The sequence below is a fragment of the Ovis aries genome, chromosome 20, assembly GCF_016772045.2.
Source record: "Ovis aries strain OAR_USU_Benz2616 breed Rambouillet chromosome 20, ARS-UI_Ramb_v3.0, whole genome shotgun sequence".
Taxonomy (NCBI): domain Eukaryota; kingdom Metazoa; phylum Chordata; class Mammalia; order Artiodactyla; family Bovidae; genus Ovis; species Ovis aries.
The window spans coordinates 16,941,295-16,959,172 of NC_056073.1; the positions used below are offsets into that span (position 1 = coordinate 16,941,295).

The 17,878-nt window shown below is 44.0% G+C and overlaps 1 protein-coding gene and 1 pseudogene across 12 annotated transcripts in view; one reads left to right on the top strand and one right to left on the bottom strand.

Moving 5' to 3' along the window:
• Nucleotides 1-7,856, bottom strand: part of ZNF318 (zinc finger protein 318) — a 44,905-nt gene extending 37,049 nt beyond the window's left edge. For 11 of the 12 annotated variants that reach the window (XR_006057372.2, XR_006057371.2, XR_009597726.1 and 8 more), the window contains exons 1-2: nucleotides 7,207-7,856; nucleotides 4,579-4,730 (exon numbers count right to left, since the gene is read on the bottom strand). Coding sequence is in view for 4 of the 12 variants with exons in the window: in XM_042237585.2 (XP_042093519.1) it covers nucleotides 4,579-4,730; nucleotides 7,207-7,662 (608 nt within the window). In the remaining 8 variants the exon portion in view is untranslated. Of the gene's footprint in view, nucleotides 1-4,578; nucleotides 4,731-6,868; nucleotides 7,153-7,206 lie in introns of those variants that run through there. The other variant, XM_060403641.1, reaches the window with a different exon arrangement.
• Nucleotides 7,857-8,446: 590 nt separating this feature from the next.
• On the top strand, nucleotides 8,447-16,563 carry LOC101112684 (RWD domain-containing protein 1-like; annotated as a pseudogene).
• The last annotated feature ends 1,315 nt before the right edge of the window (nucleotides 16,564-17,878 follow it).

A 17,878-nucleotide genomic window follows, 5' to 3' on the forward strand; every position in this document is an offset into this window, starting at 1 on the left:
GACTTTTAAGGCATGAAGGTAAAAATACAGGATGGAACATCTGTCCTTTCAGCTCAGATCTCTATATCACACACAGTATCCTAATCTTCTGGGGCATTATGGTCACAGAGCTTCTGTTTTTGCCGTTTAGTTGCTAAGTCCTGTCCAATTCTTTGGGACTCCATGGACTACAGCCCTGTCAGACTCCTCTGTCCATGGAATTCTCCAGGCAAGAATACTGAAGTGGGTTGCTTTATCCTTCCCTGGGGGATCCGTCTGACCCAGGGATCAAATCTGCATCTACTGCATTGGCAGGTGGATTCTTTACCGCTGAGCCACTGGGTAAGCCCCAGGGAGCTTCTACTGCCCCCTAAAACTTTCTGATTTATATCACAGAAACAAAGATCCCCTAGCACTTTAAGCTTTTCTGGTGGCTCAGTGGTAAAGAATCCACCTGCAATGCAGGAGACTTGGGTTGGATCCCTAGGTTGGGAAGATCACCTGGAGAAGGAAATAGCAACCCTCTCCAGTGTTCCTGTCTGGGAAATCCCATGGCAGAGGAGACTGACAGGCTGCAGTCCATGGGGTCACAAAGAGTTGGACACAACTAAACAAGAACGAAGTACTTTAAGCATACAACTTAGAAAAACTTACACGTCACTCACATTTCAGAGTGAATTACTATCCACAGGATGGTAATTATTCCTGTCTTCTACAGTTTCCAGGAGCTATTTCTGTTTTTGTAAGTTTCGAAAAATGACTTGTTTTTTTTTTAATAATAGTTGTTTTCCTATTTCTGGGACAAAAGTTAGTAGAACATCAAAGAGCTGCTTTTTCTCATTCACTAGCACAGCCCCTTTTCAGTTTCAGACTGAGGTTATAGCTATAAGTAACTTTATGAAAGACTATAAAGGATAAATTTTATTACCTCTTCTATAAGAATGTCATCTATGGGAATCAAGGTTACTGTTACTCACCTTCTCCCCAAGAATTTAGGGAAAATTGTGGTCTCAATGTACTATGAAATAATAGGAAAGAATGAGAATGACCAAAGATGATCTCTGAAATCAAACATAAATAGAGTAAAATATTTTATTTTGCAGGTCTGCCAGCCATGAACACGTCTTTTTTCAGGGAGGAATATCCATGAGTTGAGTCACTCCACTGCCAAAACACCATCTATATACATAGCCTCTGATCACGTTAGCATAGGGGAAAATTACAGGCTCTATGGCTAGTAGGCAAGTTCATCCATTGCTCCTACATTCAGCTTTCTCCACCAAGAGACATACTAGCCTCAAATCTCATCCAACATTAAACATCCAGAAGCTAGAAATAATGAAATGGCTCTCAGAAAGACTCAATCCAAACCTGCAGTCTCCTGCAAAAGGAGGCAAAAAACAATAAAAGAAGGAACAGAAACAGTTAAAAGAATGCGCTAATGTGTAAATACAGGAAGAAATCAGGTTGCCTGTTAGAAGCTCATGTCCTCCTTCCCTAGTTTTCCCAAAGGATGAGAGAGAAACTGACTGCAATAAAAGTGAGTCCAAAAAAGAGTGCCAGCTCCTGTAGCTCAGAATAGTTCAGTGACAAACTCTCTCTGAAAGCTTTGGTCAAGTCCAACTCTTTTCTTAAAAAATTGACTGAATGATGTAGGTGATGGGTACCTGGAAGCTCACTGAACTATTCTACTTTTCCTGTGTTTACAAATTCCCTTAAGCAAGTTAAAAAAAACAACACGTGTTCACAAAAGTTTGTACACCAATATTCATAGCAGCATTATTCATAACAGCCAAAAAGTAGAAACAACTAAAATGGTATCCATCCACTCAACACTGGTAACAGATAAACAAAATACATACAATGAAATTATTATCAGCAATTTAAAAAAAATGAAGCAGTGTTATATGTAAAAACACAAATGAATCTTGAAAACATTATGTTACGTGAAAGAAGCCAGTCACAAAAGACCACACATTGTATGATACTATTTATATGAAATGGCCAGAATAAATACAGAAGAAGGTTAATGATAGGCTGGGGGGTGGGTAGATGAGACTAAGGATAAGGCAAAAAGAAAAATTCTAAAACTGATCACAGTGGTATATGTACAACTCTATGAATATACTAAAAATCACTGAACTGTACACTCCAAATGGGTGAATTACATGGTATATGAATTATGGCTAAACAAAAAAGCTGCTAAAAAATGTATATGGTAAGAAAAAAAAGGTTCTCCAGAGCTCAAACTTCCCATTATTTTCCTGTGCTGATTCCTCAAAATGCCTGAAGAAAGCTGTGGCACTTCTGTCTTTTCCCTAAGGCAAGTAACAGGGAAAAAATCCTACTCCCTACATCAAGGCAAGGAGAAGTCAGGAGATGAGAATACCATGAATGGAATGTATAATGTGCAGAATACTCTGATAAACAAGGGAAATCAACCTCACATCTACACTTATTCAGAAGCTCAGTCTTCACACAACCTATTCACACTTCCTTTACAGGATAAGTTACAGTCCTGCACAGAGAACTGCCATGGTGAGGAGACTGACAACCCTGGCAATCTGGCCGTAACACAAACCTGGTATAAAATTTAACAGATCAAATACGGGAAGAGAAAGAATACAGGGTCTCAGGAAAAAAATAAACACACACCTACATACAAATGATGGAAATGGCCTGTTTCATTAGCTAAAGACTGGACTCACAGTCAGGAAGACACTTTGTGAATGCCAACGTTCCTATGGCCTGGTTTTAGCAGACAGTAATTACTGACACAAAGCAGATTGAGCAAGAGTGCTGAGGGCAAAAAAGTCTAAAGAATGGCCTGGAACCTCCTTTTAGAAACTTATCTCACTTTCTCTAAAATAAATTTCTCTCTCTGAACCAGGATTCAAGAAAGAAAATTAATACCTCAAATACAGAGAGGAAATTTTTAATTTTTATAACTTATAAACAGACAATTGTTTACCTGAAGCACACATGCATAACAAAGTTTATGGAAAGGGGAGCTGACACCCTAGAACCAGCAAGAGGAAATGCTACTGACACCCTAGAACCAGCAAGAGGAAATGCTAAAGTCACACCAAAACCTAAGCTCCTAAGGAAGGAAGAGAATCACATCATGCACCACCTACTCGGACTGCCTACTCAATCATCTCCCAAAATAGAAGCAGCTAGAAGGGCATGGGCTGTTGCCTCAATTAAGTGATATAGTCACATACCTTGAAGCTCTATCTTCAGAAGCTTCAGTGTTATATGACTGTCCTGCCTTGCTTCACTGCATTGAATAGCCACTGAAGCTTTGAAGTAAATATTACCAAAGGGCAGCACTGGTCCTCACACTTCCTGCCCAGCTGTCCCCCACCTGCCTGCCTATATTCTGTGCACTACTTCATGGAGAGTCACGGTTTAAAAGAACATTATATTGATTTACTGCTACTGCTAAACATTTGTGAAAACTCCCAATATACTTGGCAGAAACCACTAACAGACATGGTTCTCAGCTCTCAGCAACAGTGCTTTCCCTGCACTCCCATTCTAGCTCTTTTACTTTTGCAAGGTGAAAAACACGTAATGCATTATTTACTTCCCATACATACCTAAGTTCCTAGTACCTGAGATCTATAGTTAACACCCTGTGGAGTATATTTGACCTTCCTTAGCCCTCAGTGGTTGTAAAGTAATAACTGAAATTAAACATTTTTAAAGATCTCTAACTTTCTATTAATGCCTAAAAATGTGTGTGTGTGTGCGTATACAATTAGCATGAATTTACCTAAACCTTTTCTGAATCTATATATATTTCAGCCTGGACAAGCTGAAAAATAACACCATTTAAAAAAAGATTTCTAAGGACTTCCCTGATAGTCCAGAGGTTAAAAATCTGCCAGTCAATACAAGGGACACAGGTCTGATCCCAGGTCTGGGAGATTCTGTATGCTGCGGGGCAACTAAGCCAGTGTACCCCAACTACTGAGTCCAAGCTCTAGAGCCTGTGCTGTGTAACAACAGAAGCCACTGCAGTGAGAAGCCCGTGGGTTGCAACTAGAGGAGTCCCTACTCAATGCAACTAGAGAAAGCTTGATTGCAGCAACGAAGACCCAGTGCAGCCATTAAGTAAGTAGATTTCCTAGATATCCTATTTTGTTCAGAACTTTCCTTTGCAGAAGGGACCCCACTAGTTCCACTATTTTAGAATCTGTATCATCTCAACTGTTTTTAATTTGGGGGACTGTTCATATTCCCTCAGCTTCCTCCTTTCCAGTTGGGGCCAGGATGACCCTTTTTTTTTGGCCATGCCATGCTGCAGGATTGTAGTTCCCTGGCCAGGGATTGAACCCATGGCTCCTACAGTGGAAGCACAGAGTTTTAACCACTGGACCACTAGGGAAGTCTTAGATCTTTTAAAGTCTTTTTTTCTACATAATTGTTTCAGTAACAGAGTCTACCCCACTCTTTCCAATGTTATACTTTGTACTGGACATAGTGCATAAACTTCAGTGCTGGCACCACCCTTTCAAATACATCATTCGGAAAACAGCAACAATTCTACCTTCAAGTATTCATATGGCGTGCCCTGCTTCAGATGAAGCCTACCTGTCTGCATCCTCCAGATTTTCCACTGGTGACGCCAGTCGATCACTAAGCCACCTCCGTTCTGGTATGCCAACACAGAAGTGGTCATTGCCAACAGTGATCCGTAAGCTCTGTTCCAAAGAAGAGTCAGATCTCAGACCAGGAGAGCGTCTCTACAAGAGTAAAAGATATTAAGTCAACAGGGTCAAGACATTCCTACACTCAAAACTGTTCTCCTTCCTAAAGCTATAGTCCTACAGGGTGAGAGATGATTATGGTAAGATACTACTCCAAAAATAAAGGACTTTTAAAAAATTATCAAGGACTTCACTGGTGGTCTAGTGGCCTGGGTTCCATTTCTGGTTGGGGACCTAGATCCCACATGACACAATTAAAGTATTCCCATGCTCCAGCTAAGACCTTGTGCAGCCAAATAAATAAACATATATTTACATTTTAAATTATCATTTTCTTAGGCATGGGGCCAGAGGAGTGAATTAAGTCTGCTACCAGAATCTTTACATTTCCACTAAAGGAGACAAGCCAAACACAGGTTAAGAAAAAAAAAAGTATTTCTGACGGCACTGTGAAGTGTTAAAAAGTCATTAAAACATGATAACATGAAAGATTGGGGAAAAGGAGCTACTTCAGATGAGATGGTTAGAAAAGGCATTCTGAGGTGATACCATTTAATCTGGAGCCTGAATGATGAGATATCAGTCTTGCAAAGAACAGATGGAAGATGTTTCAGGCAAAAAGAGCATGCTCTGTAATGAGCTTAGCATGTCTGGGGGAACAGAAAGGTGGCCAGCATGACTGCAGTGAAGTGACACAAAACAGGCAGAAGCCACAGTTAGGAAATCTGGATTTTTATTCTTAGTTTAACAAGCCACAGAAGGGGTTCAAGCAGGGGAATGACATTACTACATACTTCCTCTAGATGCTCACTCTGTTCACATCCTCATCTTCTTCAGGTCTTTATTAAGAAATCACCTTCCAGAAGGCCTTCTCTGGCTACCTTACCAAAAATTGTAACTCCTTTCTGTTTTTTCTCTTAGCACTTAATCATATTTAACATGCCAAGACATTTTACTTTTCATATTATCCAACTCCCCCTGTCAGAATATAAGCTCTGCTAGGGCAGGGCTTTTGACTGGTTTGTTCATTATTATATTCCCAGTGCCCAGAACAGCATGGTAAGCGTTAATAAATATTTCTCAAATACATAAAATGGAGGTCTTTAAAAATCGTTTTGATTTCTAGGTATAGAAAAAACTGGATGGTAACAAAAGTGGAGTGTAATGGAGCCTAATGCAATAAACTAAGCAAGAGATAAAGTTTAGATAAGAATAATGGTAGGAAGACAACAGTTTGGAGGATGTATTTTGGAGGTAGAGCTGATAGTTTAGATAGATGAAGTTATCCTTACAGACTAGGAGAAGGGAGATGTTCACTGTTTCTGGCTGAGCAACGGGTGATGTCATTTACTGAGACAAAAGACTGGAGCAAATAGGTTGTGCATTGGAGAAGAAAGGGGAAGTTATGGAAACTCATTGTTTTTTGTTTTCCTTACTTTCTCTGTAGTGATTAACATTCAGACTATCATACTCAGCTAAGAAAATCTTAAAATGTTAATAAGCCAATTCACCTATGACCAGAGTACACAGATATTGTTAGAGATCCACTAAATAAAACAGAAACTTTGTCACTTTTTTTAAAGGATTGGTTAACTAATAATAAAAACAAATACCAAAACACCAGATCCTGCCCAGAGGCTCTACCAACGGAGAGATGCATGAAAAGTCAGTATTACCTCTAAACTAACCTTCTTAACCTCATGCTCTGTCCCTTCAGCTTGTAAACATAACAGTTAAATTCAGGGTATTGGGAACCAGGTAAAGAATTGAATCACACTCCACCACTTCTTACAGGCATCGCCTTAAGTTTTTTAAACCTCTGTGAGTTCCTCAGCTGTTAGATAAGGAACCCAGCCCGCCCTCCCCACCCCCCCGAAAGGACGTGAATGTTCACAGGGAAAGTGAAGGGCTGAGCATCATTCCTGCCACACAACTAGGTTAAGTGGAGGCAGCTATTACGACTGTAGATACCCACACTTCGATTTCGGAGAAGCAGCTCCAACAGAGTACTAACAGTTTACATTCTCTCGGTGTCTACCCTGGGAACTGTTTAAGCCACCCTAAGTCGCCACAAAGACATTTCAACCCTTTTCCAGATCCAGGGCGCAGCTCAGTTCTAGCGGAACACACACAAAACCATCCAACTCTAAGGACACCAACTACTGAAAAAGTACCAGGCACACGGCGTGGAGGAGCTTCCCCTCGCCCGGCAAACTTTTTCACACCTCACACAGAGGGAGAGAATCAGTCTATTCCCAGGGAACGCAGCACGGCGTCCCGAGCCGGCTCCCGGCCGCGTCCCGAATCCGTTATTGTGCAAATGAAGTTCCCTGGGCTGACCAGGAAACCCCTGGTTCGGGCGTCGCTGAGGGAGCCCATGGGGATGAAGGGCCTTCCATGTGGGGACCCCGGCCTGGAGGCCTCGGGTCGTCCGGGCGGCGGGCGTTTCTGAAAGCGGGAATTGCGGGCGAGGGGGCTGGAGCACAGAGTCCGGGTGGAGGGGTGGGATTACCCGGCCGCCGCTGTCGCCTGGATGGTCTCCGCGGCCGTCCCTGGCGAAGTCGGCGCGGGACTCCCCTCGGCTGCTCCCTCGGAAGCCGGCCGAGCCCGGCGGGAAGAGTCGTCTGCCCCGCGGCGGCGACGGGGAGCCGCGACGGGCCCGCGGCGGGGATGGGGAGCCGCGACGACCCCGCGGCGGGGACGGCGAGGCCCGGCGGCCGCGGGGCGGAGACGGGGAGCCGCGGCGACCCCGCGGAGGGGACGGAGAGGCCCGGCGGCCGCGGTGCCCTGAGGGAGAGCGGGGCCGGCGAGCCGGCGTCCGCGACGAGGAGGAGCAGGAGGTCGGAGGTGAGGTGCGGCGAGCGGGGCCTGAGGAGGAGCCGGAGCTGCGGCCGGTGCGCGGGTCGCCCCCGCCGCTCTCTTTAGGCCGGTGTGAAGACACGGAGGAGCGGGCGCCGCTGCGGTACATGGCTCTGGAAGCCGCGGCCACGGCAGCAGCGCCGACTTGGGGGCGCCCCGGACGCGGGCCCCCAGCGCGCCGCCGCAGCTGCAACCCGGGCCGCCACGGCCGCCGTGCGCCGCCCCCGCAGCCGGAGCAGCCCCCTCCCCTCAGCCCCGCGCCGCCCCTGGGGCCCGGTCGAGCGCGCCCCCGCGGCCGCGGCTGGCGGTTGGAGGGCGCGCGCACGGGCCCGACACACCCCCCCGCCCTCCGGGGCTCCCCGTTCCTCCACTCAGGGAGCGGCCAAGGGAGCCAGAAGTGGGGAGGAGCACGGAGGGCGGTGCGAGGCTGGGCGAGGGGTGGGGAGGAGAAGCGCGCGACCTGCGCTCCTCACGGACCGCCTCCAAGCCGGCAAGATGGCGGCCGCTGAGCCGCCCACTTCCCCTCCTCCGGCGAGCATGTGACCCCGAGCGCTCTGCCCGGGGTGGGCGGAGCGGAAGGGAAAGGATTAGCAGGAGCGGAGTGGGCTCTTCCGGGGAATGCTCGGGTCCTTGGGACGCTGGTGGCTTCGAGGGGGCGGGAGCATCTTTGCCTTTTCCCCTGCCCGCAACCCTGTTAATTTACGTGGTGACAAGAAATGGTTGTAAGCGATGGGAATATAAAAATCCTGCGAGGCGTTATGTGGGAGATTACGCACCTCGGCAAGAGCGACCGATGAAGTCCTGGCTCCCATAGAAGCCACACCACGGCCAACAGTTTACTTTGTAGTTTGCCTCTTTTGTAGAAGTTGAAATTGAGGATGGGGAAGTGCGGAATGGGGGCGATTCGGAAGCGAGAATCAAACCCAAAGCAGGCATCCGAGTAAAATTGCCGCTGTCTCAACCAAAACACTTATCGGGAACGTCGCTCACCGCTAGGGGTCCACATCGTGACAGCTAGGAGGCCTGGAGAGTTTTTGCAAGCGATTTGGAACCCTCCAGTCTGCGACCAGAATTTTCCTGGACACTTGGGTGCAGTGGTAGTCCCTGTATACTAAGTACAGGGACTCAGGGTCCTGCATACTAAGTACAAAGTTAAAAAAAAAGAAAGAAAGAAAAACAGTGGTCAAAACATGAAAAAAAAGTGTTGACGCTAAATTCTTCAAAATAAAGTACTAATGGCTTGAAAGTTTTCCTCTATCAACTAGAAACACAAAGCCTGAAATTGGTATGAAAATCAGGTTTCTGTTTGCAAAGAGACAAGACAAAGAAAAAATTACTTACAAAAGATTTCCTTTTTTTTTTTTTGATAGAGCTGTGGGGCTTGTGGGATCTTAATTTCCTGACCAGGGATTGAACCCTGGCCTGGCAGTGAAAGGGCTAAGCCCTAACCACTGGACTGCCAGGGCATTCCCTAAGATTACCATTTTCTAGTTTATATTTTTCATATTAAATTTAGAGTCTATCCAATTTCACATATTTATATAATGGCATTTGCTTACCTCATAGCTCAGTAAAATTAAAATAAATTTTTACTAATTGACTTCTCTCACACCCATCTTTCTTCACTCAACATTACTTGCTTGCTCCCTATAGGCATTTGAATTTCCAGTTGCTGACTTTGGATTTTGTGGCCTAAAATGGCCTTCATCATGTCAAGATTCTTAATATATTCTTCCATATTTATTAACACTTTTAATGATTTTGTTTCCCAGATTCAGTTTACATGGAATTTTTTATATGAACCCTTGCATAGTCCATTAAATTAAATCGGAGATTATTTTTCACAGATGGCTAGCCTGTTTTTTTTGAAACATGAGTTGGGATTATCTGTATACTGGGAAGTCATCATGAGGGAATGCTGCTGCTGCTGCTGCTAGGTCACATCAGTCTTGTCCGACTCTGTGCGACCCTGTAGATGGCAGCCCACCAGGTTCCCCGTTCCCTGGGATTCTCCAGGCAAGAATACTGGAGTGAGTTGCCATTTCCTTCTCCAATGCATGAAAGTGAAAAGTGAAAGTGAAGTCGCTCAGTAGTGTCCGACTCTTAGGGACCCCGTGGACTGCAGCCTACCAGGGTCCTCTGTCCATGGGATTTTCTAGGCAAGAGTACTGGAGTGGGTCACCAGTGCCTTCTCTGTATGAAGGAATGAGTTATCAGCTAATGAATGAACGCTGTCAAATGCGAGTTATCCACATCTCAATCCAGTTCTGTTGTTTTCTTTTAACTGTGTAATGTGACAGTAAAGAGCTTTCTTTAATGTGATTTCTCTGTGAAAACAAAAGTAAAAGAAGTAAAGTAAAGCAATCTGAGAAAGTGATGGCTCTTAAGCAGAAAATATGAGTTATGTACAAGGTTTCTGAGCAGCCTAAAAACATGTTTCATAACACGTGCGACAGAGACCTGCAATCAAAGATTTAGGTACACTAGCTCAGCAGGTAAAAGTCCTATCAGAGAAGGGTGACAGCCTCTGTAAGTGAGGCTGCCATGTAAAATGTCCTGGAAATTGGTGTTAGTCATCTGTGAATTGGGCTCCCCTGGTGGCTCAGACGGTAAAGCTTCTGCCTGCAACGCGGGAGACCCAGGTTCGATTCCTGTGTTGGGAAGATCCCCTGGAGAAGGAAAGGGCAATCCACTCCAGCACTCTTGCCTGGAAAATCCCATGGACAGAGGAGCCTGATAGGCTACAGTCCATGGGGTCTCAAAGAGTCGGACACGACTGAGCGACTTCACTTTCACTTTCATCTGTGAATGGTAAAGAACCTGCCAATGCAGGAGATGCTGGAAACGCCAGTTTGATCCCTGAGTTGGGAATATCCCCTGGAGGAATAAATGGCAACCCACTCCAGTATATCCTTGCCCTACAGTTTGTTGGGTTGCAAACAGTCGGATGCAACTGGGTGACTGCGCGCTCATGCACCATATCTGAGGCTCCTCTCATGCTTAGCACCAAAAAAAGAATGCTTCCTTCCCCATTTCTAAAAGGGGAGTCTTGTGACTATTTCTAGTCACTACAGCTGTGAATGCGAGCACCTTGTATCGCCTCTGGGAAATCAGGAAAGAGGAGTTATAAAATGCTTTTTCTTTCCTTGCTGTGGAACTGAAGAAGCTACGTGGTCCAGACGGGACAGCCTGTCAGCCTGGGTCCTAAGTGACTATGTGGAGCAGAGTACCAATTAAAACTCTGCCAGAGGTGTACACTCAGTCTTTATTATTCTGTGTATGAATTTTGGTTACCCATTGCTTTTGGTGTGATCTAAGCAAATATGAAGAAAATGTGAATAGGTGTTTACAGCTCATTGGAGTCAATATCTGCTAAATCTGGGATAGGTACACTGTATCAACTTTTCCTCTTCAATCCTTCTCTAATACTGAATGATTATTTTTATCAGGGGAGCTGGCCCCCAGGTTATATAATTGGAAAACTCCCTTCCTTCGTCTTCACACCTGCCCTAAACATAATTCAACTCTCAACTTCATTCAAGCTAAAGGTTTGCCTCTCCTCTAGCTTTTTCCTGCTTCAGATGTGAGTCTTGCTGTGATAAAGGAAGGTGTGCCAAGTTTCTCCACATTCCTGGGCTTTACTCATCAGAGTTTACTCCTCCTGTCTTGCTGGCCAGCTGCTATTTCTGAACCCCTCCCCCAGGGTTTGGTATAAGAGAAGAGCTTAGGGGAAAGGGCCACAGCTTTTCCCAGTTGGGGCAGGATGCTGTTATCTTCAAAAGTTGGTTCTCTGTGGACTTGGAGGACTCACAAAAGTTGGCTCTTTCTCTCTTGTGTGTGTCACTGTTGTGGGCTTTTTTTAGCTCTCTTACTGGGACCTAGGCAATGCCTCTCCTCTGGTTAACTGCCTATGACTCCTCTCTCCCCGCCCCCAAGTTCATGGCCTTCTGCAGGTTCTGTAAAATATACTATCCTGAAGTTCCTTTCCTCTCAGAGCATCCTGCATGGGAAGGACCTTTTTAATGACTCCAAGTCATTTCCTTCTAGGTATACTTGTCCCACAGGACAACTCATGCATCTTTGCCCTATTGGCAAGGGCAGTGCAGCTCACTCTCCATGCAACCCACCTTACTCACCATCCCAGGAAAGCTGGTCAGCCAGCATTTTGCATATGGACTTCCTCAGGTGGGAGTTAGGACATGAGTCCCTGTGGACTTTCCAAATCCAGGAGATCTAAGCCAAACATTCTGCGAGGTGCTAGTGGAGGTCTCTATCTCAGTTGGCTCTGTGTGTGTGTGTGTGTGTGTGTGTTAGTCGCTCAGTCATGTCCAACTCTTTGTGACCCCATGGACCATGGCCTATTAGGCTCCTCTGTCCTTGGAATTCTCCAGGCAAGATTACTGGAGTGGGTAGCCATTCCCTTCTCCATGGGATCTTCCTGACCCAGGGGTCAAACCCAGGTCTCCCACATTACGGGCAGATTCTTCACGGTCTGAGTCACCAGGGAAGTCCCCACTTGGCTTTAGGCAAAGGGGAAAACCCCCTCTCCCTCCCCAGAATTGTGGGAGAGGAAATAGAGAGCTCACAGGGAACTCCGCAACACAATTCTCATTCCCTTGTATTGATTCAGTGTGGATAATTAGTAATAGTAATGCTGGCAGACTGGTTCACAATCTCATCCCATCTCCCTTTGAAGTGTATGGGAGAAGAGGTTGCCTGGCATCTGTTGTGTTGCTTTCTGCCTTTGAGACCTTTGCTGAAACTCCAGAGATGACAGGGAGCACCTAACTAACATCCTGTCACAACTCCTGTCTGTTGTCAATTCACGAAACTCTTATTAGGACTTCCCTGATGGTCCAGTGGTTAAGACTCTGCACTTCCAATGCAGGGGGTACAGTTTCGATCCCTGGTTGGGAAACTAAGATCCGCATGTTGCATGGCGTGGCTGGAAAAAAAAAAAGAGAGAGAGAGAGAGAAACTCTTACTAAACTCTTATTAGACAGATGAAAACAGCTTACAGCTTTTACACACACACACACACACACACACACACACACACACACACACATCCTGTAGCAGACATATAGCAATGATAGATAGAACTTGAAAAGAGTAAAGAGGTCTAAGCTTTAAAACATCAACACCTCTGTGAATTTGCTAAAGCCACAGAGCCCATGGGCTCTGAAATAAGACTGGAAGCAAGGGTAGCAGTCAGAGATTTGTGCCTCCCGGGAGGTGGGGGACCTGGGATGGATTTTCAGCTTGAAGCCAAGGACACCCTTACCCCTACATGCAAGCTGAACAAAACCATTGTCAACCTTCTGCTTGGGGCTATAGCCTTATGAAAAACTGTATGCTGAGAGTGGGACAAAAATGTTGACCGTCTATAGATGAGAACTGAGCCTAGGCATTCCCTGTGAGTGGAATGGCAATAGTGTGATACCCTACATATCAGTAATAATGAAACAGAGCAGGACCCTACGGTCTTTGCCCCTCATGTCCTCTGCCTGCTTTTTGTCTGTGGAAAGACTTAGGCAAAGAGTAAGTTTAATCAGAGAAATGAGAACATGTAGAAACAAAGGAAAACAGTAAAAAAAGACCAAATAATAATGATGTACTAATTGAGCATAGTTAAGGACCTTTAGTTCCTCCTCAAGGGCTATAGTGGAGAAGGCAATGGCACCCCACTCCAGTACTCTTGCCTGGAAAATCCCATGGATGGAGGAGCCTGCAGTCCATGCAGTCGCTAAGAGTCGGACACGACTGAAGTGACTTAGCAGCAGTAGCAGCACCAAGGGCTATGGATAATGCTCTGAGCCATATCTATATGGCTTATAGATGAGCTGTCTTATAGATATTAAAACAAAAACCACCACAATATTGTAAAGCAATTAGCCTCCAATTAAAATAAATTAATTAATTTTTAAAAAACGGCAGGTGGAAGAAGCTAACTGCATAATAATTAGGCTGTACCCATGACATAAGCTGCTACAATTCTAAGAATTGGCTTCAAGAAATGGGAACAAATGGACCCTGGAACTGAAGATTAACTGTACCTAAAATAACCAAGATCATGCTGGTAAGACCACCAATGACCAGTTCGAAGATGAGCTGACTGTGCTGACTGTGCTTTGGGTACGGAGCCCCCCTCCCTGACTATACAAGCTCTTACCCCCGGCTTGTGGGGGCGGGGAGGGGGCAGTTTGCCTTTGACAGATGTCTGCCCTTCCCCCACAGTTGCTGATGTCTGAAATAAAGCAAACCTTCCCTTCCACCAGCTTGGCCTGTTTATTGGTTTTTGAGCAGGGAGCAGCTAGACCCCACTTTTTGGTAATAATTGTAATTAGAAAGCATGATATTCTGTTAAACATGGTGGATTCAATTCATGCCTTTGTCACTATTAAGTCCCTAAACACCACTCAAGTGACTGTAAAGGATTTTCCTTTTTAAGATATAATCTCATATATGCAGTGTGGAAGTGTGAGAGATATTGCCCTGTGGGGTTGATTTTAGTCAATGGGAGACATATTCTTAGAAATGTAAACTGCTCGCTAACACACAAATAATACAATTTGAGCTTCAAATTTCATAAGATATAGTTTTGTGTTCTCTGTTTCTTTAGCCCTTTTTATTGTCTAAATGGCCATATGAAAAGGTGCTAAACAGTTATCAGAGAAGTGAGAAAAGATACAAAACAAATTTCTAAAATAATTAAAACTTAAAATAATTAAAATTAAAATTTAAGGGGCATATAGCCATGGGAGCTATCGTGCAGGGTCGGTGGGCATGTAAGTTACTATTGGCACTTTGAAACATTGGCAATAATTTTTTCTTTCTTTTTTTTTCCTGCCGTGCTGGGTCTTCATTGCTGCATGGCTCTTCTCTAGTGGGGAGTAGGGACGACGCTCTAGTTGCGCCGCATGTGTTTCTCATTGTGACGGCTTCTCTTGTTGCAGAGCATAGGCTCTGGGCTCTCAGGCTTCAGCAGCTGTGGCTCCTGGGCTCTAGACCACAGGCTCAATAGCTGCGGCCTGTGGGATCTGCAGCATGTGGGATCTTCCTGGATCAGGGATCAAACCTGTGTCTCCTGCATTGGCAGGTGGATTCTTTACCACTGAGCCACCAGGGAAGCCTGGCAATATTTTTTAAAGTTGAACATATACAATGTGATCCAGCGTTTCCTAAGTATATACCCATAAGAAATATCCACATATGTGCATCAAAAAGATAGGAAAAAGTTCTGGAAATGAACTGTGGTGATAGTTGTAGAATATTGTGAGTGTACAAAAGGGGAAATATGTATGTTTTACCACAATAAAAATGACACACAAAAGTGTTCTCATGGCATTATTTACAGCAGTCAATATTTCAACTGTAGAATGGATACTGTAGAATTTCAACTGTAGTAGATTCATACAATGGAATACCATATACCGATGAAAAGACTACCACTAGATGCAACTATATGGATTTCACAGATACAGTATTGTACTAAAGAAAGCCCCCCACACAAAAATACCAATTATATGATTTCTTTTATACCAAGTTCAAAAAGTAAACAAAATACAGCGTTTGAAGTTCAGGTAGTGGTTACATGAGGGGAGTTTCTGGAATCCTTTTCTATTTCTTGATTTGGATGTATTCATTTTGTCGTAATTCATTAAGCTATACACTTAGGATTTTTGCACTTTTCTGTATGTTAGGGAGAGGGATAGATTGGATGTTTGAGGTTGGTAGATGCAAACTGTTGTATTTAGAATGGATAAACAAGTCCTAATGTATAGCACAGGGAACTATATTCAATATTTTATGATAAACTATGATGGAAAAGAATATTAAATATATATATATATAAACTGGAATCTCTGGAGTCCTTCTACCCTGACTCCTTCAGAGCTTGATTGTATGTTGATCCAACCCTCTTAACAGCTGGTCTTCCAAAATACAAATAAATTTTCCTAATACCATATTCTCCTTTGGTAGTATTTCAGCTAAGTATCGGAAAAATCCAGCCAGGTTCATTATTCCTGTGACACATAAGGCTGGAGAAAACAATGAAACTGTCCTGCCCTCCCTCCTCAAGTTTATATATAGGGAAAAGCACCCAGATGAAGCTCCTCTCTAGGAAATACTCTCCCAGAAAAACCTAGAAGGTAATGAAGTCTCAGATATTTTTAAAGTTACTAGCATTACAGGGGAGAAGGCAATGGCACCCCACTCCAGTACTCTTGCCTGGAAAATTCCATGGATGGAGGAGCCTGGTAGGCTGCAGTCCATGGGGTTGCGAAGAGTCTGACACGGCTGAGTGACTTCCCTTTCACGTTTCACTTTCATGCATTGGAGAAGGAAATGGCAACCTACTTCAGTGTTCTTGCCTGGAGAATCCCAGGGACGGGGGAATCTGGTGGGCTTCCGTCTATGGGGTTGCACAGAGTCAGACACGACTGAAGCGACTTAGCAGCAGCAGCAGCAGCAGCAGCATTACAGGCAGAAGAAAGCTCTTCTATAGTATGATCTTTAGCAATAGCGGTCCAATAAAATTAAGTGAAATGGTAGATCAAATAGAAACTTGAAGACAAGAAGAAGAGCAGAAGCTGAAAAACAATTATTTTATGGTACTCCTATTACTATCCAAAATTTCTTAAGTTGGAAGGCCAAGTTTGATACAGAACTCTTGGAAATTTTTTTAAATGAGTGAAAGTAAAAGACCAAGCAGGAAAAAGTAAATTAAGTGGGAAACAGTTGTTCGAAACAGATCATAATCTTGACACAGCTAATACCCAGTTCTTGGAGGATGCTGGATACAGCGTGGAGGTTGATGAGTCACTTGTCCAGAAATTAAAGGACTTGGAGCCAGAAGATAAGGGGGATGATCCAGACTACAATCCTGCTGACCTGAGAGTGACTTGACCAACTAGCAAACTATCCTCATCTTAAAGAGGCTTGACTGCCACAGCATCTGTGTCTATGCTGAGGGTGTGTATTGATTTTCTTTTCTTTTTTTCATAAGAAAAAATAATTTTTGGGAAAAAAATCTTCTGACAGCTTTTATCATTGAGCTTAATAAACTGACCTTAAAATTTCAACCAATCAGTAAAAATAATGAACTCCAGGTAATGATATGCATGCTGAAATATTTAAGAGTGAAATGTGCTTATATCTGTCATTTCCTTCCAAGTGAATAAAAAATAAGATCCTTGAAATCAATAGCAGAGAGGATGAATAAATGGAAAATTGCATGATAAGGCAGATAAAGTAAAATCTTAACTGTAGAAATAAGGTGTTGAACATTTGGGTATCACTGTACAATTCTTTAAACTTTTAAGTGTGAACATTTTCAGAATTAAGTAAAAGCCTCACCAGATTGTGAATCACTATATTGTACTTATATTGTACATCAACTACACTTCAGTAAATAATGAGTATAGAAACAATTCCTCCATCCAAAACTTCATTAGATGAAGATAAAGTGATTTATAGAGAAAAATGTATAGTCTTAAATATTTATATGACAAAAGAAAAGTTAAAAAAATTGCTCAGCTAAGTTTCTAGTTCAAAAACTAAAGAAAAAAACAAACACAATAACCTTGAAGAGAAAGAGTGGCAGTAATAAAAATGGAGGGAGAAATTAATTGAATACAACAAAGATGGTAAAAAGACAAAAGACGTTTCTTTAATCGTCTATGCTGCTAAGTCGCTTCAGTCGTGTCCGACTCTGTGCAACCCCATAGACGGCAGCCCACCAGGCTCCCCTGTCCCTGGGATTCTCCAGGCAAGAACACCGGAGTGGGTTGCCATTTCCTTCTCCAATGCATGAAAGTGAAAAGTAAAAGTGAAGTCACTCAGTCGTGTCTGACTCTTTACAACCCCATGGGCTATAGCCTACCAGGCTCCTCCACCCATGGGATTTTCCAGGCAAGAGTACTGGAGTGGGGTGCCATCGCCTTCTCTGTTAATCGTCTATTCAGTTCAGTTCAGTCGCTCAGTCGTGTCCAACTCTTTGCGACCCCATGAATCGTAGCACGTCAGGCCTCCCTGTCTATCACCAACTCCTGGAGTTCACTCAGACTCAGGTCCATCGAGCCAGTCATGCCATCCAGCCATCTCATCCTCTGTTGTCCCCTTCTCCTCCTGTCCCCAATCCCTCCCAGCATCAGAGTCTTTTCCAATGAGTCAACTCTTTGCATGAGGTGGCCAAAGTACTGGAGTTTCAGCTTTAGCATCATTCCTTCCAAAGAAATCCCAGGGCTGATCGTCTATACCCCAATACAAAATAACAAGTTAAAAATTTTTAAAAAGACAAAAGAAAGTTCTTTGAAATAAAC